The sequence below is a fragment of the Castanea sativa genome, chromosome 5 (genome assembly GCF_040712315.1).
Source record: "Castanea sativa cultivar Marrone di Chiusa Pesio chromosome 5, ASM4071231v1".
In the NCBI taxonomy this organism is placed as follows: domain Eukaryota; kingdom Viridiplantae; phylum Streptophyta; class Magnoliopsida; order Fagales; family Fagaceae; genus Castanea; species Castanea sativa.
The window spans coordinates 61,364,141-61,385,703 of NC_134017.1; the positions used below are offsets into that span (position 1 = coordinate 61,364,141).

General features: G+C 35.9%; 1 protein-coding gene across 1 annotated transcript; it reads left to right on the plus strand.

Moving 5' to 3' along the window:
• Positions 1–1,989: 1,989 nt before the first annotated feature.
• On the plus strand, positions 1,990–20,070 carry LOC142633499 (uncharacterized). Its single transcript, XM_075807742.1, has 14 exons — positions 1,990–2,122; positions 3,856–4,119; positions 5,648–5,822; positions 6,092–6,175; positions 9,965–10,206; positions 11,493–11,730; positions 12,831–12,910; positions 12,988–13,072; positions 13,874–14,005; positions 14,093–14,206; positions 16,163–16,210; positions 19,081–19,165; positions 19,449–19,505; positions 19,604–20,070. The coding sequence occupies exons 2-14, from the start codon at positions 3,908–3,910 to the stop codon at positions 19,735–19,737; spliced, it is 1,686 nt and encodes a 561-aa protein (XP_075663857.1). The 5' UTR covers positions 1,990–2,122; positions 3,856–3,907; the 3' UTR covers positions 19,738–20,070.
• The last annotated feature ends 1,493 nt before the right edge of the window (positions 20,071–21,563 follow it).

Sequence of the window (21,563 nt, forward strand, 5' to 3'; positions counted from 1 at the left end):
AAGGGGAGTCCGTTCGGTGAACTAAGTAATCCACGAGGTTCGCCCGTCTTATATTCTCCTTCATTTCATCCATAGCTTTTCTCATTTGGTCCATCTCTCTCTCCAAGTGTGGCACTCTTCTTGAAGCAGTACCCCGTGACTGATTCTCGGACTCAATGTTTTCTCCTCTACCCTCTTGACTCTAGGCTTGCCCTTCCACATGCCTTTCATGGTGTTGCCTCCTTAAATTGATCTCCCTATTCAACTCTTGGTTCTGACGGGTTAATTCTGCCATAGCGGCAGTCATGAACTGTATATGTTGAACGGAAGGCAGTTGCATGACAGGTGCTGACTGATGATCATGGAGGGGATTACTAGAAGCATCCCTACTCTCCTGGTGGCCTGGGCTGGTAGCCCTTGATCTTGTCCGAACCATTCAGCCTTTTGTTTGGGAAAGGCGAATCGTTGAAAACAAATAATCAAACGAAAAGAACGCTGTTGATTTTTTCCCACAGACAACGCCAACTGATGATGTAAAAAAAATCAGTAGACTGGATGCTTCAGATTTCAAAGGTGTGGTGACTGTCTTGAAAGCCTGAAAAAGAAAAAATAATGATCAAAGGTGACCGGGGTTATCGGCCAAGAACCTTCCAATGGTAAAGTTAGTTTTCTCTCTTAAATTTTGAAGTTCTAACTTTTCAGGAAATGTAAAAACGTACCTTTGTCTGGTCTGAATAGGCGTTTATATAGTGCACCCTAGAAGCGGTTATTAGACTTGTAACCTCCCCTATATTTGAGGAGGTTTGAGGGTTCAATGATAACTTCTATAACCATAACCGTTTAGGAGTTACATTTTTTCATAAAACTGTCACTGGAAGTTATCCATGTGATAAGGAGTTATAGTATTTAACTTGGATTTCATTCACATCTTGGAACATTAGCATGTAGGCAAGTTCACACTTGGGAATTTTCCCAAGTGTTAGGAGCTCGTCTAGGAGCCTCCCTGACGAGCGTACCTTGTTCCCAAGGAAGGTCGTCCTTCTATAGACGACCTTCTCATTTTTCCTAACAGGGGGCTCGTCTAGGAGCCTTCCTGACGAGCATACCTTATTCCCATGGAAGGTCGTCCTTCTATGGACGGCCTTATCACAGACGGTTATCCTCACATCGACGACCTTCTTGTGTGGGATGCATCTTATTTCTCTGGACAGCTCCTTTGGACTATATGGAGTTGGTTCAAATTTATTATTCACCATCAAATAATAATAATAATAATAATAATAATAATAATAATAATAATAATAATAATAATTTGTTTAGTTAGAAACGAGTTCTAAAATTATGTAATAATAACACATTTAATTATTATTTCTCAAAAAAAAAATATAAAGAAAATTCATGATTAAAGCACATTCACTAGTTTTTACAATAATTCACATCATGATTTACAAATCATTATTGGTTTTACTTTGTACTCACAACTGAAATTACTTCTTTACTCTGCCATAATAATATTTATCATAATGTATACTACAAAAATGGTAAAATAAATAAAATATGAATTAATTTTTATTCTTGTTTTGGGCGATAAAACAATGGCATGGGCCGCATTGCTTTTTGAACCTGAACTGCGTAAGCTTAACCATGGTTCAGTTATCCACACGGTTTTTCACTTTCCAGAGTCCAGACCCTCACAAATTAACCCCGGGTCACCTATGACCAACCACATCACTTGCTTGCACAACACCCATAACACGTGTACGGCCAAGATTACCCCAACCCTTAAAAAAAAAAACGCGTAAAGCCCAATTTCGCGCGCATTTGTGCCCATCCGACGTGGCGATAAAGCATTTGATCGAGCTTTCACGTTGTTCAAATCACGCCGGCCTCAACCGTCCCAAACTGCCACGTGTCAGTCAACACCCGTACTAGGCAAAACTTTCAAAATCCAGTCAATTTTTTTAATTTAAAAAAAAATCCTTTTGAAAAAAAAAAATATTTTTCCTTGTTAGCAAGGATAAGTGTACACAAAAAGTCACGAAGTGGGGTTGGTTGTTGTGACAGTTAAAGTGCTAGTTTGCATGTGAATGAGTTTTCCATGAATTTCAATTCCTTCCTCTTTCTCTGCAATTCCTGCAATTAGGTACTCTTTTTAATTCCCACTCTTCTGCATTTATTTAATTTTTTTTTCCCGGTGATTTGTTTCCTGAACCTGAATTCCAGAGGAATACAATTTTTTTTTTTTTTTTTGAAAATGAAAGAGTGTGAAGAGCAAACCCTAATTGATATTAGATTGACTTTTGGTCTGTTTTGTGTAGCTGTACAATAGTTGATTGCGTGTTTAATTCTGTATTTTTACAGTTTTGCTATGTACACGAGGATTTGATTTTCTTGTTACTTAGTGTCCTTTTGGTTTCTCGTTAGCCAAACAAAGCTGATAGTAGAAATTTTCAAGCTTGTTAAGAGAGTCAAGTATAGTGAATTGTGAATCTAACAATACATATTGTTTTCTTCATCATAGTGGGTTATGTGTGCTTAATGATTTTCCCTAAACTTTAGACTATGAGCGATTTTAGTCCCTGAAGTAGTTTAAACTGATTGCTAATAGTCTCTAACGAATTTAAAGTGATCTTAGTTCTTACAAAACTTGACTTGAAGTGATTGATTTTAGTCCCTAATAAACTTGAAGTGATAGATTTAGTCCATAAGAAGCTTATCTGTTTGGATTGAGCAGGAGGGAGGCGGAGTAGAGTAGAGTAGAGTAAAATTGGCCCAAAATTAGCGTATTTTTAGCCAACTCTACTCTACTTCTCTCCATTCCCCGCCTCCCCCCCCCCTCCCCCTCAATCCGAATAGGAAGTGATCGATTTTAGTTTCTAACAAACTTAAAGTGTTGGCTTTGAGTCCCTATAGAGTGATGACATGTCAATTTTAAGTTTTTCCATGTCATCTAAGGGACTAAAAGCGAGCAAATTTAGAATTCATGGATTAAAATTACTCATGTGCTAAATTTTAGGGAATGTCCCTAAGTAGTGATGACATGCCAGTTTTAAGTTCTGCCACGTCATCTAAGGGACTAAAAGCGAGCAAATTTAAACTTCAGGGATTAAAGTTGCTCATACTAAATTTTAGGGAGTCCTTAAGGAGTGATGACCTGTCAATTTTAACTTTTAAGTTTTGGCATGTCATATAAGGGATTAAAAGCGAGCACTTTAAACTTTAGGGATTAAAGTTGTGCATGTCCTAAATTTTAGGGAGTCCCTAAGGAGTGATGGCGTGTCAATTTTAAGTTTTGCCACGTCATTTAAGGGACTAAAAGCGAGCACTTTAAACTTTAGGGATTAAAGTCGCACACGTCCTAAATTTAAGGGAGTCCCTAAGGAGTGATGACGTGTCAGTTTTAAGTTTTGCCATGTCATCTAAGGGACTAAAAGTGAGCACTTTAAACTTCAAGAATTAGAGTCAAATAATGTGCTAAATTTTAGGGAGTTCCTAAGGAGTGATGACTTGTCAGTTTTAAGTTTTTCCACGTCATCTAAGGGACTAAAAGTGAGCACTTTAAACTTCAAGAATCAGAGTCAAATAATGTGCTAAATTTTAGGGAGTTCCTAAGGGGTGATGATGTTTCTGTTTTAAGTTTTTCCATGTCATCTAAGGGACTAAAAGCGAGCAATTTAAACTTCAGGGATGAAAGTCGCTCATGTGCTAAATTTTAGGGACTAAAAGTGTATTTGACCTTATTTCCATGTAATTTTTCGTTTTTAATAATTGTGTAAATTGTGATGCTATTGCTGTTTTTATTATTACTCTTGAATCATCTTGCTGATCATAATCTGATTTTTGGAACAGAAAATTGATGATTTTTCTTTTTTAAAGTTATTGTTTATAGAATTGGAAGAAGAATGCAACGTGATTGAATGCGAGAGTGATGGATTCTGCAAGGAGTTGGTTTAAGAAATTCCAACCTAGAGAGAAAACTGAACCCTCCAAGAAAGAAATGGAAAGTGGGAAGGATGCACATAAGTCTGTGAATGATGAAGTACCTTCAGATGCAGCACAACAGAAGGCAGCAGCAGCCAAGCAGTATATTGAGAACCATTACAAGTCCCAAATGAAGTGTTTGCAAGATAGGAAGGAGAGGTAAGTTTGTCAACACTTATATGACCTGATGCTGTGAGGGACTGTTCTATGTGTTGGAGAAATGTTTGCGCTTTTAAAAAAAAAATTATTTTGACATTGTTATGATGTAGTTTCTTCTGCAATGTGGTGGCACAATGTTGGACTTTTGACCGTTCTTGGCATGTGTTTACTTCCTGAGTCATGACTTGGAATACTTCTATTGATTTTATCTTTGAGTTTGGTCATTTTGTTGTTTGGATTTCTTCCATGAATTTTTTTATTCTTTCTAAATTTTGCACGATTGGAATTGCAGCTATAATGCTCAACTTTTGTGTGAAGTCAAGGCATTTAATACACAAAAAGGAACAATTATTTCCAGTTGTTTGATTTTCTTGGACTGCTGCTCTAAGCAAGATTCTTACTATTGATAATCTTCGGAAAAGGCACTTTGTTGTCCTTGAGTGGTGTTATATGTGTAAAAGGTGTGGGGAATCTGTTGATCATCTCCTCCTTCACTGTCCTATAGCTTTTGAGATGTGGAGTATGGTCTTTTGCTTGTTTGGTATTTGTTGGGTGATGCCGCAAAGGGTAGTGGATCTATTGGGTTGTTGGGCTTGCAATTTCAGGCATCATCACAATATAGTGATTTGGAGGATGGTGCCGCACTGTTTGATGTGGTGTATCTGGCGGGAACGGAATTCTAGAAGTTTTGAGGGTCGCGATCGGTCCATTCTTGAGATTAAGTCTTTTTTCTTTTTTACTCTTCTGGAATGGTGTTTAGTTTTACCATCTTTTTCTTGTCTTTCCCTTCCTATTTTGCTTGATCATTGTAATTTGGTTTCTTGATGTTTTTGCCTCTTTAGTACATTTCCTATGTACGGGGCTGTGTTCTTCTCTAATATATTTTTATCGTTACTTATCAAAAAAAAAAAAAGTTGTTTGAAAAGTTTCAGAAGTTTGAAAAAAAGAGCAGCTCTTCTTTTTAAAATTAAGCATATTCCAATTAAATTGAAGTATAAATATTAACGCAGTGAATTAATGTATAAGTACACCTTGCCACCACTACGCTGTTGCTACCATCATTTCCTCCTTCCTTTGCTCCCTCTTTCTTGCCACCGCCACCATCTTCCTCTCCCTCTTCCCTCTAACTTCTCCATCACCAGCGCTGTACAACCATTACTATCTTTTTCATGTGAGTTTTTATTTTTATTTTTTATTGTACTATAGTTATTTTCAATACAGTCAAATACTGAAAATTTAATTTCAGTCTAGACCATATAACAGAAAATTCATTGAAAATATTTTCCACTGAAGACATTTTCTCCAGGAAATTGTTATATGTCAAAACAACAAAGTTTAATTTTGCAAATTTCCCTTCATTTTGTACTCCATTGTGCATGTGTTGATTAGTATTGTTGTATTGTCTCTATTTCCTGCCTGTTAGTTCTTGCTTCTATTGAATGCAATAAAATTTTCCATATGCTTGTAAACATATTGGTCTTATCAAGTAATTCCATGTTGTACTTACTTAGTGTTCCTCCTAAAATAGGCGCTGGATAGTGGAGAGAAAGCTTGCTGATGCTGAAGTTTCGAAGGAAGAGCAAATGGATGTTCTGAAATATTTAGAGCAACAGGAGACAGAATATATGCGCCTTCAAAGACATAAGATGGGTGTTGATGATTTCGAACTTTTGACCATTATAGGAAGGGGTGCATTTGGGGAGGTTCTATTCTTACTCTGCCTTCTAGTATTTTAATGTCAAGGAGCTGGTCTCTTTCTTCCCAAAAGATCTTTTACCATTTTCCTTTGACTAATCTTTTTTTTCATAAGTAATTATAATAAATAAATAAAAAAAGATTTTTTTTATAAGCAAAAAAACTGTATTGAAAAAAGGGTGTTAAAGTATATCGGCCTTCCCCTCTGAATATACAACAGTTTTAGATATTTAAGTATGGTGACTGTATTGCTAACATATTTGCTGTAAATGTGCAGGTGAGACTTTGCAGAGAGAAAGCTACTAGGCATGTTTATGCAATGAAGAAGCTGAAGAAATCTGAGATGCTCCGCAGAGGCCAGGTACTTTTTGAAGCAGTAGTACTTAGTACTTACTGAATAGGAGTCTGAATAAATAACTAACAGCCCATACACCTGATGCAATGATGCAAATATCCTTCTGGGCATTAAAAACTCTAATATCATTTTCCTTACTTGATGCTTTCTTAGTAGTCATGAAATTCTGTTAAAAGAATGGAAATTTCCAAGGCAGAGTTAGGGGGTTCCAATTGCTCTGTGGCCAGGCAGCCAAGCCCACCTGCTTATGCAAAACTATCCCCACCCCCTGGGGACGCCCTTTACCAGCCCCATAAACTCCCAACCTAGATATTTCTGCTCCTTTCCCCGAAAAGCCGAGCCCATCTGTGATGTGGACCTGCAGCAAAGAGTGACCTTTAGGCTAGGGCTTGTTTGGCAGAAAAATTTTGTAGGGTTTGGGATATCTAGGGCTAAAATTTTGCTGAGTAAAGGCTGGAAAGTACTAGGGAATTTAGGTTTCTAAGAGGGTAAGGAAAGTGATGCAGGAAAGATGATGTGCTGTGATATGATTTAGATTAGATAGAAAGTGAGTTGCCTAGAACACATTGATAGGTGGTTAGGCACCTCTGCAAAGAACACACAGTTCTCAAATAAAAGCTCTCAAGGATTATTTTCAATAATATATCAAAACTTATCTACAAAGTGCCTACATTCTGCTACTTATACTAGTTGTTTGGTTGGCAGTCTCTAGAAGGTTGGCAAGTGTCTAAATACTATTGGCCAATGCTAAAGCAATTATCTAACTAACTAACTAATTAGGATGTAGTTGCTTGAAATGCCCTGCATCAGAAAGGAATTCGGTTAGGAGGCCAAACAAGGAAGTAAACTCAAAATTCGGGGCTGCTTTCTGGGCTGTGAACAGTGCTTAGTGTTTTAGTATTCTGGGGTTGTTTTGGAGCTATTTTGTGGATTGATGGTTTAGGATTTTTAAGAATTGGATTTTAGGGTTAGGGAGGAGATTGAGTCGCTGAAAAACAAAAAAGAAGATGAAACAGAAGGCATCACAACTATTTTTTTCTTAGCATCACACTAAGGAAGATAAGGATTGAACACGCAATTCTCAACAACCTCTTTGCTGCAAAATTCACAAAAAACCCAAAGTATTTTTTGAATTGAGAGTGTTGCATCAATATTTACAGAAAACAAAATGATGCCGGACAGGTTCAAAAGGGGATGGGAAATGGAGATAGAATAAGAATTTAGGGATAAATAATCAAACCAATAATGAAGATAGGCACTAGGAATTAACATTTAGGGTTTGCTTGGAATTAGCACCAAGCAGGAAAACTGAATTAGCTTCTAGCAGTCGAAAGAAATCCAACATGAAATTTTTTTTTTGATAAGTAACGAAAATTTTATTAAAAAATGAAGAACAGCCAACCCGAGTACATTGGGAATGTACTATGGGGGCATAAATCAATAACCAAGATTACAACGATCAAGTAAAACAGGAAGGGAAGAACAAGAAAAATGACAAAAAACCACACTCCAATCGAGGAGAGTGTGTAGGAATAAAGACTTAATCTCTAGTATAGAGCGTTCACAGCCCTCGAAGCATCTCTCATTCCTTTCGCGCCAAATACACCATAACAAGCAATGAGGCACAATTCTCCACAACTCTATATTTCTATGTCTTCCAAACTTACCCTGCCAAGACTCAAACAACTCAATAACCTTCTGAGGCATAACCCAATGAATTCCAAATAGGCAAAACACCAACGACCACAACTCACAAGCAATGGGGCAGTGAAGAAGAAGATGATCCACCGACTCCCCACAATTCTTACACATATAGCAACATGAAATTTTATTTCTCAATTCTCAACAATCTGTCATTTATGTTTTCTGGATTCTTTTTAAGTAGGCTATCAAGGGTACATCAATAAGAAGGAAAATAATAAAACTATAATCAAAACAGAATCCCACATAAGCCTCAATCACTATAAACTTACATTAATGGAAATTCTAAATTCAAAACTCAAATTAGCACTAATTTTGAGCATGGCACCACAAAACCTACCTTAATAAGATTAGTACTCTAGGGGACTTATCAAAAAGGTTAGTACTATGTTTTAATCACTATGAGTTTGTTTGGATGAGCTTCTTTTGTTTAAAACATTAGTGGGGTTAAAGTGTTTTTTATTATTATTTATTTTTGATAAGTTAAGTGGGGTTAAAGTGTTGGGTGTACACATGTGACTGAGGTCCCACATTGAATAATAGTGGCAAGATTGGGACCCAGCATAGAGTACAATTTTCTGTAGTAAACATTGAATGTCTAACAAGCTGTGTAGCCTAATAAACAGAATAAGCTTAGCCAAACAAACCCTAAGCACAAACCTTAGAAATGGTAAAACTCACAAATAGAAACCCCATAACATAATACAACCATAAATAGGATCCATTGTAACCTTAGTAAAAGATAAAAGGTTTGGCCTTGACAGCCTTTCATATTCTATCTTGGAGGTATACATGATGACAGCATAACATCCTTTCCAATTGGTGCATTTAAATTTTCTGGAATGACAAAATCAATAACAGGAACCATCATTTTAGGCAACACATATGTTGCTTGGTTCATAGAATGGACTAGGGGAGCAGCCTCCTCTTAAATTTCTAGGCAATAGTACTTTTTGGCACATCAAAATATTGATCCAATATTATTTCAGCCCTTTTCAAGATGCTTTGGTCATTTGTAAAAAGAGAGTGATTAATGCACCTTTGAGGAAAAGTGAGTTGATTCAAGTCATGGGAATGAGTAAATATAAAGGAAGACAAAAAATGACATTAGTAGGAATAGTAAAAAATGACATGTCAATTAAGGAGGTGATAGAGAGTATGATTTTGGATAGGATATAGGTGGCCAACCGCCAACCTGACTAAGGCTTGTGTTTTGTTGTATTTATGTTAAATATTTAATCAAGTTTTAGCATTAAACATGTCAATTATTTGCATATAATTTCTTCAAACAGACTAGGGATCATGCTCTTGATAGAGAGTACAATTTTGGAGTACGATTTTGGATAGGATACATGTGGCCAACCGCCAACCTGACTAAGGCTTGTTGTTTTTGTTGTATTTATGTTAAAAAATTAATCAATTTTTTGCATTAAACATGTCAATTATTTGCATATAATTTCATCAAACAGACTGGGATCATGCTCTTGGTTTTTTAGGATTAAAATTTGTCTTGTTAAAGGCCAAAAAAACTTTAAGAAAAACAATTTTTCTTTGGCATTATACTTCTCATTTATTTTGCATATTGATTAATTTTCATATATATATATATATATATATATTTTATGAAATATGTACTGTTATAGAATCCCAATCGAACAATGTAGTAGTTTATAAATATGTTTTTTTTAGCATAATAATAATTATATTTTGTATAACACTTATCTTTTAATAAGTTTAATTATATTGAGGAAGGAATATTCGAGATATACAACAATAAAGAAATCAATAATCATGTATGAAAAATTATTAATGAAAATTCAGAAAAACATTGACACTAAGCATGAAAAATAAATTATTGTTTACAATGAAAATATAATTGTTAATTTCTTTACAATTTATATTGATTAAAAATTTCAAATTAACTTTGACTTCAACCTTCTCTTTTATTCTTGCCCCTCCTAGTATAAAATCCTGGCTTTGCCACTGGAATTTCAATACATACTTCCTTGCTGATTGTATTTTTTGTAAAAAGGGATTTCCTTATTGTATGTATAGCATTTTATTTTTATTAAATAACCCTTTTATTTTTTGAAGGTGGAACATGTTAAAGCTGAAAGAAATCTTCTTGCGGAAGTTGATAGTACTTACATTGTCAAGCTCTACTGCTCCTTTCAAGATGATGATTTTTTGTATCTTATAATGGAATATCTTCCTGGTGGTGACATGATGACGTTACTAATGCGCAAAGATACCTTGAGTGAGGATGAGGCCAGGTTTTATGTTGGGGAGACGGTCCTCGCCATCGAGTCTATTCACAAGCACAACTACATCCACAGGTTTATATAATTGATCTATGCTATTGTTCCACAGTATCTATTATAATTAGGGCTGTCCACGGGTCGGGTTGGGTCGGTTTTGGACCCAACCCGGACTCGACCCGCCGGCGTCGGGTGGAGGGGCGGAGGAACCCGTAACCGACTGCCGAAAAAATCGATTGAGTCGATTTCGGGTGCGGGTGAGTGTCGGTCGGGCCGGGTGGGCTAGGCGGGTCGCCGGAATAAAGAAAGGATCGAAATCTGGAAAAAAAGCGTCGCCGGAATCTAAAAAAACTCACCGGATTCTGCATTTTCCCGCCGGATTGTACATGTTTTTGCTGAAAATCGCTGGGCTTTGGCTGGATTTCCTCGAATCGAAGCTTGATCTCGTCAGATCTCCTCTATTCGAAGCTTGTTATCGCCGGATCTCCTTGAATCTAAGCTCGATCTTACCAAATACAGTCGAGTTCTCTTTAGATCTCCTTGAATCTAAGCTTCATCTTGCTGTAGTTGGCCGGATTTAAGCATATTTGAGTGAGGATTTGAGCGGATTTGAGTAAAGAAATGCCAAACGTCGCTGGATCGAAGCTAAGAAACCCAAATGTCGCCGGATTTCAGCTTCTTTTTGAGGTTTTGTCGGGCGGGTCGGGTAGATCGGGTTCTTGAGGACGAAACCCGTCACTCGACCCGCCGGGGTCGGGTTTTGAAGACTGGGACCCGTCACCGACCTGTCGGAGGTGTCAGTCCGGCCGTGACGGGTCGGTTTCGGTCGGGCTGATCGGGTCCGGCGGGTCGTTGGGTACTCTGGACAGCCCTAATTATAATATCCATTTGTTAGACATAGGGCACGATGGTGATATCCTCACAGGTCACAGCATAAGTCATTTAATAGTAATACAAAACCTTGTGGTCGTATTTACTTGATGTTGTATACCTAAACTTGCCATCTGCTGAGTCTGCTTCTGTCACTTCATATTATTTCTCAAACAGTGATATTTCTGTATATGTTTTCAAACAAGTTCTTTCTAATAACTCTAATAACTCAAAAAAGGTAGCCTTATCTGCAGGAAGAATGATGAAGAAAGGCAGTCATATCTGTTTTATAACCATCTTATGGGATTTTGGGTCATAAAATGTTTGATGTCAAGGATCCTTGTGGCCTACATGTTGATTTTTTATTTTTTTATGTTGTACCCTGTTTAATATTTCATTTGCTACGTTTTCTTTTTGGTCCTTTATAATATACCTCATGCATTTGAGAAGTCTACTTAGACCACTGTGGAAGTGAGTTTTCCTTTCTGTTATAGGGATATCAAGCCTGATAATTTGCTGCTTGACCGTAATGGCCATATTAAACTTTCGGATTTTGGGTTGTGTAAGCCCTTGGACTGTAGTAGTTTTCCGAATCTTAGTGAGAATGACCATGGAGTGGAAAGGAATTTCAAATCTTCATTGGAGAGCAGCAGCCATTCTAATTTGCATTCTGCACCAAAGCGGACCCAACAGGAACAGTTAATGCACTGGCAAAAAAACAGGCGAATGTTGGTATGCTCTCTATTATCAATTGACACATCATTTGTAGGGCTTAGTTTCCTGGGTGAATTTTTTTTGTTTGTTTTGATAAGTAGTTCCCTGGGTGAAATTTTATTCTCTGTTTCTCATGAAACACATATTTTGGATATAAAGTGCAACTGTAGATTATTGGTTGTGAAGTTGGTAAAATTGCCTTTATCACTTACACTTAGCTCGCTTTTTAATTGCATTAGACAGCACTTGTTTAGCTACTTTTGCAGACTCTCTAAATTAGGTGTCATCAAACTAGAGTACCTGCTTAGACTGGTGAAAAACTTTTCCTGTTTACAGAAATTAATTTTGAATTCTGCTTTGCATATTTTGATGGCATATTAGATGGTTCCGTTTGAGTTTTTCTATCAAACTTTGGAAAAGGAATAAGAATATACATGACTGGAGTACCAAGGCTTTGGTTGGATGAGGGAATTTGATCAGAATTTCAGCATAAGGTGGCATTTTTGAAATTTAAATGTCAATTTCCTATTTTTGTTTGATAAGAGTAATGATGTCAATAGTCCCAACAATGTAGAATATGGGATATTGAAGGTCTATGCTAATATTCATAATCTGAAGGTAACATTGAAGAAAATAACTTCCAGAAAATATCTTTGTACTTTCTTGTCTTTGAGGGACTCCAGAAAAAATAAGGGAAACTGAGTCTAAATTCTGCAAAATGACTTAAATTTTTGAGAAGCAGACTTAAGCCTTGTACTACTACCAGCAACCTCCATCCAACCATTTGTGGCCTTTCCTGGCACCCCAATCGCTCTCAATGGCCCCTCTTCTACCAGTCACCCTCATTTGGTCTGAAGTGATTTTGGTGGTCACCACTAACTACTATGGTAGCCAGCCAGCTTTTGGCTGGTTGCCAGACAATTTACGTCTACTGCCACCCCTTGCCCTATTTTATTTTTTATTTTAACTCAAATTTTCATTGTTGGGAATTGTTTCCTATTGTTGAAAATTTTACCAAAGAAAATTAGAAAGGATATAAATAGATCTGCTATATTGGTTGTCAGAAAATTTTCACTGTAAATGTTTCCATATAAATAGATCTGCCATGTGCCATGCAGGCTTATTCAACAGTGGGAACACCAGACTACATTGCCCCAGAAGTATTACTGAAGAAAGGATATGGAATGGAGTGTGACTGGTTAGTTGATTCTTTAGTACACATCACAGTCTAGACAGGTAATTTGTTTTCATTTGGTGACAAGATATCTGTATCAGGTGGTCTCTTGGGGCAATCATGTATGAGATGCTTGTGGGTTTTCCACCGTTCTATTCTGAAGAACCAATGTCAACATGCAGAAAGGTAATTGTGGTGTTAACTTCATCATGACATTACATTCTGTAAATATGTGACATACATATTGTTGAAGAGTTTATTATTATTAATTTAAAATTAGCAGTATAGTTTTTTAATGGATCTTTTCTTATTTGAGTTGTGATCTCTTGCGAAATCTGCAGTGAGCCCCTTAAAAATAGGGACCAGTGAGGGAGTGAGGAAAAATAGAGCACTGTTGGTTTGGATTTCGATTCTAAGGGCTAAGGCTCTCCTTATCCCCAACCCCTTTCTTTTTCTCCTGGCCATGTGTGTTGGCCACTCTTTTGAAGGGTCCTACAGGGGTCCTTTGCTTACTAGTGTGAATCCTCATCTTTGCTCATGATCACTTAGGAACCGTTGTTGCCTAATGGGAAATTCCTTAATTTTGCTATCATGTCTCTATGTCGCACAACCTCCCATACCATTTACATATCAGGCAATGAGAGATAAATATAATAGAAACTAGAAATCATTTTATAAAATTTTAAAAGAAATCATGTTTGTTTGAAAATGATAAACAATGTTTTTCTCCCACTAACAACTAACAATAATTTAGGGGAACCTTCTGTGTTAAAATATTGATTTCTTGACTCAGATTTTCAGACTTATGTTATAATATTAGTTAATGTTACATACATGTCTCGTCTGAGCAATTTACAATAACCGTATAGTTGTTTTTCCTGAAGTGTGGACATTAATCTTGCCTTTATGTATTGTACATGAAGACATCTCTGCTAACATCTGATATGTATATTCTTATCAAACAAAAGGTCAGTTCATGCATTGCAGATCGTAAACTGGAGAACCCATTTGAAATTTCCTGAAGAAGCTAAGCTGTCTGCTGAGGCCAAAGATCTCATTTGCAAGCTTCTCTGCAATGTTGAGCGAAGGCTTGGGACCAAAGGAGCTTTTGAAATAAAAGTTTGGATTTTTAGACTCTCTTTTGATTTATTGTGTACATGGGTAATTTATTTTCTGCTGTAACTCAAAAGTGTCAACTCATATTAGGCACACACATGGTTTAAAGGATTACCGTGGGATAGATTATATGAGATGGAAGCTGCTTTCATTCCAGAGGTCAACGATGAGTTAGATACTCAGAACTTTGAGAAGTTTGAAGAGGTGAGAATAACGGTTTCTTTACATCTTGTTTCTCTAAAGAAGTGATACTCTTCAATGCCGTTTCTTTTCTCTCACATGCACACTTGAGTACTCATGCCTACATTCCAAAATTTGGTTTTTTTATGTCAAAAATCTAGAGAAGTAATTGTCATATTAGCATTCCAATATGTTATTAAAGCGCTTCTATAGTATGGTAGTTTGCTTTGATGACATGTTTGCTGGTATATATAGTAATTTATTCCCTAGTTTACTTTTTTTTAATAAGTAAGAATGATATATATACGAAAGGCTACTCTATGCATGAAAAACATAGAGCAAACCCAGAAAATACAAGAAGAAAACGGAGAGAAACAAAAGAGAAAACCAAACAACAAAGAAATTATAAGAGAAAAAAGGAGCAAAGAAAAGAAGGGAGGGAATCACTAGACGTGAGTCCCCATGCCTGAGACCAATCAAAAAGAGTTTCACTAAAAGAAGCAAGCAACTGATCACTAGAGCTATCCAAATCCTGGGATGCACGGATGCGGCAAAACGGCCGTCGCACCCGCATCCGACGCCGTTGCCTGCGCGTCAGTGCCACGTCCATTTTTTTTTTTATTCGTCTCCCAACTCGCGCCAACGCAGCTTAGACTTGGGCCGACTAGGGACGTATTGGGCAAAACCGCCGAAACACACCGATACTGGTGCCGAACTGGCCGATTGAGGCCGAAATTCAAAAAAAAAAAGGGGGACGTTTTGAGGTATGGGGGTGATGTGAGAGAGTGCTTGTGTATGAGACAAAGAGAAAACGAAAGAGAAAACAAGTTAAATACATTCTTATCTGCTTTCAGAATCAAGAACGAGGCAACAAGCAGGAGGAATTGTTCTTCTTCTTCAAGAGGATTTTGAACTTGAAAGAGTTAAGAGAGAGAAGCAGAAGTGTGTAGAATGGGTTGTGGGGGTAGGTAGGTTAATAAATGGGGGAGATATTTAAACAAATTTATTACTTTTTTATTCTACCATTTGATAGATCAATAGATTTTATCTATTTGTTTAATTATTTTATTGGGATGTGTATTGCACTATGCACACGTGGTAGATAGCTAATGTTTCACATAAACTCAATAATTAATGTAGTGGTAATTAAGGGGAAAATAAATAAATAAATAAGAAAGAAAGAAAAAAGAAAGAATAAAAATTTATGGGTTTAAGCAAGTTAATATTTAGTTGTTTAACTTTATTTTGATATTAAAAAAAATAAACTCAGTTAATTAAGCATTTTTAATAATTATTTCATTAACTTGTATCATTATTTAACTAAAAAAAGGTAATACATTTTTTTATGTTAAGATTTAAGACTAAAATAGTTTGTATTGTTTGATATTTAGTTATTTACTTCCTTAAATTGATAATTTTTGGTTGTATAAGAATATATATATATATATATATATATATATATTTTAGGAACCCCGAAACACCTTGAAACGGTACGCCGAAATATTTAGTTATTTACTTTCTTAAATTTGGTATATGTTTTTATAATGTAAGAAAGTATATTTAGCAATATATTAAAAATATAAATAAAAATATTTTTAGAAATTTTTTAATCGCCGCACCCGCACCCACACCCGCACACGCACCCGCACCCGCACCCAACTTTTTCAAAAATTGCTGAGTCCCACACCCGCACCCGCACCCGAAAACGCACCCGTGCTTCATAGCTTGTATCTTCATTGACTGAAATTGTTGGCATGTGAATTTTACTGTCAATGGACTTCTAGAAGTGCATTTCATGTGAAGTTTCCTGGCAATGGACTTCTAGAAGTATTAATTGTATTGGCTATGTTTTGTTTTTCATCTTCTTGAGCTAAAGGACCTTTGAAAGACACATGTTTAAATTATTTTTTCCCCTTTCTGGGTGATGAATTCATTTTGCAATTTTATTGGTAATATTTATTCATTTCACTGTGTCTGCAGTCAGCGGCCATGGTACAACCTTCATCAAAATCGGGTCCATGGAGAAAGGCAAGCTTCATAATTTGCATTAGTTTTATAATTTGTTGTCTTGGGAACTTTTAATTTCTATTGACCCGATCTTACTATTTATCTGGTTTGTTAATTTGTTTTTTAAAATTTATTTTCAGTACATAGTTTGTTTAACTCTGAAGTTTGTAATCATTATTATCTTAATAAAATCATTAAGAGGATCCTTTTCATTCGTATTTGAGAAAAGGTAGATAAAGATACTGGGGAAAGTGAAATGCAATTTGGACGATGCAGAAAGGAAAGAATGCAAATTCCTTTCAGCATTTTTCCCCCTTTGGTTTCTTTTCTTTTGGCTACCAACCAATTAGGAAGCTCTTTAATTCCAGGGCTAGGGGCTTGCTGAAAGAATGATTTCTCACCTAAGCGGACTGACCAAGAGTCAATCCATACTTGGCCTGTGTTAACCACATACCTCCAAGTCTCAGACCACCTTTATTTAGAATTTATGGTTGTGAGAGATTTGAGTTGATGGAAGCTTAGGTCCTTTTCAATTTTAAAGGGCTTTTGGGATGGGATCGGGCTTTTCTTCTTATCATTATTTTGGTTGGCAATTGCTGCACTGTCTTTGCATAGAGGACACAATTAGAGAAAACTTAAATGATAAAATACTGTTATAGTGAAGATCTTCCGGGAATTCCCTTTACTTCTATTTTATTACTTCCCTTAGTAATTCTTATTATGAAAAGGTCACTTAGGATGTTTATGTATTTTTCTGAAAAGTCCAAATGATCCTTCTATATGTTTCATAGAGTTAGTCAATCTATAGATAACATATGGCTCAAAATTAGATGTATACTTAACTCTTTCGAACATGTTAGAGCAATTCAAGGAGATGGGGTTCTCCCGACTCAAACTAGTGGGTACTGTGTGTTGAAAATTGTTGCATTGGACTTATTGGAGTCTGTCTTCCATGGGCATCTGTGTGATTCCTGGGGATTATTTATTTATTTATTTATTTATTTTTGTGGTGGTGGTGGTGGTGGTGGTGGTGGGGGGGGGGGGGGGGAAGGTTATACCATTAAGCCCCTCAAAGAAGTTTTCCATCCATAAAACCCATAAGAACATTGTCAGATCCTAGAAGCCCAAAATTGGGTACTTCTATTGAATTACCCAAAAATTAGTTTCCTTCATCCCCCCCATACCTCCCCAACGGCCCAACCCCCTTTACAGCCATAAGTCTTCTGCATCCATCTGTTATAGTAATAAATATAAAAAACTTACGAAGATAATTTTCCTGCTTAGAGTCTCCTGTCCCTTCAGATTAATTAAATCCTTTCCTCCATCTGGCTCAAGTATGCTGTGACAGCAACTCTAGTTCCATTACCTACTTGTCAGACAAGTGTTTTCTATATTAAATTATTAATTCACTTCTACAAGAATAGTGTATGTATCTGGGATGTAAGAAGGCTTTCACCACTAGTGGATGTATGTGCCAAGAATTCAGGATAATTATCTGGCTGTATTATTCTACTTCCACGAGGAAATGCTTTATGGTCAAGATTTAGCTTCCAGGGATCTAAGGGTATACATGATGCCATGTCATTTGAAATTCCATTCTGCCATATAAGGAATGATAATTGATGTTAACTGAAATGGCACCATGTACACCCTCATATTCTTGAAAATTAAATCTTAATCATGAAATGGACCCTCTCTTTTTTCCTCAAAACTTTATCGGATTGGTTCTCTAGTAGGCAGCCATTCCATTTTTGTGTTTTTGATTTTTATTGTCCCTATTGTATACTTATTGTATACTTGAATAACTTGAGTGACTCTTTCTTTGAGTTTTTAATAAAAATTTTCATTACTTATATAAAATTTTTTTAAAATGAGCCCTCTCATTTTTTTCTTTGCCTGGCGCATCTAGTTAAGTTTGTCAAGTTCAAGATGGTATTTGATAAATTTCCACATTTTTAAAAGCAGCTGGTAGGAAATAATAAATTTATTCATTTAACCATTATTCTAACAATACTATCTCTCACTTGTGGGTCCAAACTCCTTAACATGTGAGGCCCAACACGTGGAACTTTTACTTTTTTAAATGGGAGATAGAGCTGATACAAGGTTCGAATTCAGAACCACATGTTTTGATATCATGATAAAGTGTCACTTGTCCTAAAAGCTTAAGTTATTAAAAAAATGATAAATTTAATCATTTAATCGTTATTCTAAAAGTATCTATATTTGCTATGGCTTTAATCTAATATGCCTTGTTTTTATTACAAGAATATGATTATGGAACAGAAATGGTTTGCAGTTTCCCCGTTTGTGGCAGAGGAATTTTAATATCAATGCAGCATCCGTTGATGTCATTATAAATTCACCTGTTGTTGAACTTTTTCTTTTCCATTTTAACTCTTTTATACCAATTGTCTAGCAATATAGTGTAGGATATGAGAGAGAGATCTCTCCTTAACGTGGTCAGAAATTCATTAAGTCCTTTGGATTATTAATGGCATTGTTTGGGGTGGTATCCAAGTGTGTATTGGGTTAGTGGGTTACATGGCTTTCTTATATATAAACAACGAAAACTAAAGAACAATATTCTCAAGCTTATATTCCCTCTTCCATTTCTCCCCTCTCCAGAGATGTAAGTTGTATGATAAGCTTCATATGGGGTTTGTCCATGATTGCAATAATATTTCATAATGTTCCTTTTTAATTATTTTCTTTTCAACTTTGTAAGTTAAAATGTTTTCTCTAAAAGAATTCAACATGCCAAATGTTTCTAAGATGTGCTTATGTTTGACACATCTGATGCAGCTAAAGGTTCCCGCTTCGCATGTCTGCACTAACAAGTTTTAGTGAGTCTGTTTGTAGTGACTGATTATCACTTCATTTGATTACAGATGCTTCCATCCAAGGATGCGAATTTCGTTGGTTATACGTACAAGAATTTTGAGATTGTGAACGAGGATCATATACCTGGCATTGGTTTGTGTCAACCATTATAAATTCTTTCGTTATGATGCTGGGATATATCATTTATAGTTTTTTTTCCTTAAATAGAATATATTGTTTATAGTTGCTGAAAATATTCATAATAGCAGCCCTTACTATGTATGCCAAAAAAGGGGGGCGGAGGTGTAGATCATACATTCAAACTGTAATAAAAAAACTGACATTTTTTAATGGCCATTATAGCCTGACGTATCTAATTGTTTTGAAACTTTGTTTCTTAGCTTTCACTAAATGTTAGAGGCTAACCTCAATGCAGCTCAATTGAAGAAAAAGACCAACAAGCCCAAGAGACCTTCTATTCAGTCATTATTTGGTACACTCTTCTTTAACTAGAATTGCCTGACTTTTTCTGTTCTTTTCAGTATGTATCTGAACTCTCATAACTCTTATTTCCATGTTTTTCCCCCATAGACACGCCCGATCCACCTGTTTTGGGAAGCTTTCTCAATATTTCAAGTACAATATCAGAGGTCTCTGAAAGCCCTGAGCCACTGTCTCATTCTGCTAGACCTGCACAACATCAACACAAGCCTATGAGAAGATAATCAGTGGCAGTTCACAATTGTCCATAGCCAAAGCAAAGATATAGGATATATATATAATTTTTTTTTTCTTTTGAAGAGAAGCAATGCTCAATATAGCAAGAATTACATACTTTGTAGCCGAAATGTTGAGAAATGATTACATAATTATGCACTAATAGTCGAGATCATTTCCTGTATAATTACCTGTATGGATAGCAATTGAGGAAAATTTTAGCTAGAACTTTTTATATGTAAAATTATGTCAAGCTGTTTGGGTAAAGTTCATGGCCTTTATGTTTATGGTGTATGATACAGTAATTTTTGTAACAAAGTTTATCACAGTCAATTATTATATAGTTTGCGTTTATGGCTGATGCTGTAATCGTATTGTATCAATAATCATTTTAATGGTTAGTTATTGTTCTTGAGATAAGATCCACTCCAATTGAATCCTTCAATTCTAGATGTAAGACATGTGACACCAATGTATGATATTTCATATTAGTTAGATCAATATAAAATTAAATAAATAATTAAAATTTAATTATATAGAAGTTGCTTAAGCAATCGTTGCTTCTAAGAATGTTTCAAATCACCAACTCCCTAACACTTGACCGCCGCCTCCACAAACATCATGCCATATAAGCTTAAATGAATTATATGTGTGTTTGGTACTGAATTTTCCTTTTAAATTTTTAGTCTATTTACCATGTACAACTTTTGAAATCCCACTTTTCTTGAATATAAATATACTTTAACTAACATTCAAAAATAAATTTTCAACAAAGATTACATCGCCTCAGAAGAAAAAAAAAAAGAAAAAAAAAACCTACATCCAAATGCACTTGTTTTAATTTATTTGTCATTGAATATTGGTGTCTTAGGTTACTTAACACCTTCTCCACACAAAATCAAATCCCTAAATCTATGTTTTTAGTTCAAAACAAGCTTATACTTATTTCTTTCCCTACGACCCTCATGACCTAAGTTCAAGATTAACATCATATAGAGATTAATGGAGACTCTATTCACTTCATGCACATTCCACACACCTTTACTCCCTTGCACATGCAAGGAGCACACATTAGGGACACACCTACACACATAACCATCTTAGGTGGTTTGCATCAACAAATTTTATCTGTGATAACAAAGATTTTTCTGGTAAGGTCACCTTCCCTAGGACCCCCTATCCGAGTTTCAAAAGTAATCATTAGATCAACTTTGTGATTATAAGTCAACTCTACCATAGAATAAGATTTCATTGCCCCGACAGCTCCAAACAACAATATTCATATCTGAAAAGGAAGAAAGAATATAATCACTAAAGAGTTATAGGGTCTTTATTACCTCAATTTTCAATCCAGTTATTCTATGACCACAACTTTTGTCACGTTTTTTATATGGTCGACTGTAAGTGGTAAACAATTATTTTCATATAGAGTATGAACCCTCCACTTATAGTTGGCCACATCAAAATTGCAGAAAAAATTGTTGCACAAAAATTGTGTCCATTGATTTTCTCTTTTCGACCCAAATCCTTAAGAAGATTGCCCACTAATACACTCCCTACACACTAAAATCACAGCATGTGTCGAAATCCCCAATGTCCTTTGAGTTCACACAGAAGAAAGTGACTTTTTCTTCATAGTCACTGAGATTTGGAGTAGTTTGAAGACTGGAAGATCTCCCACTAACGTTGACCAGCAAAATGGACTCTAAACCTGCATGCATTGCCTCTACCAGCTTCGACTTGCGAAAGGCAAGTTGACTTGAGCAGTTGAGCTCTCTTTGCTCAAAACAGAAATTGGAGGGCGATCCATTATAGAACCTCCACTATCGAAATT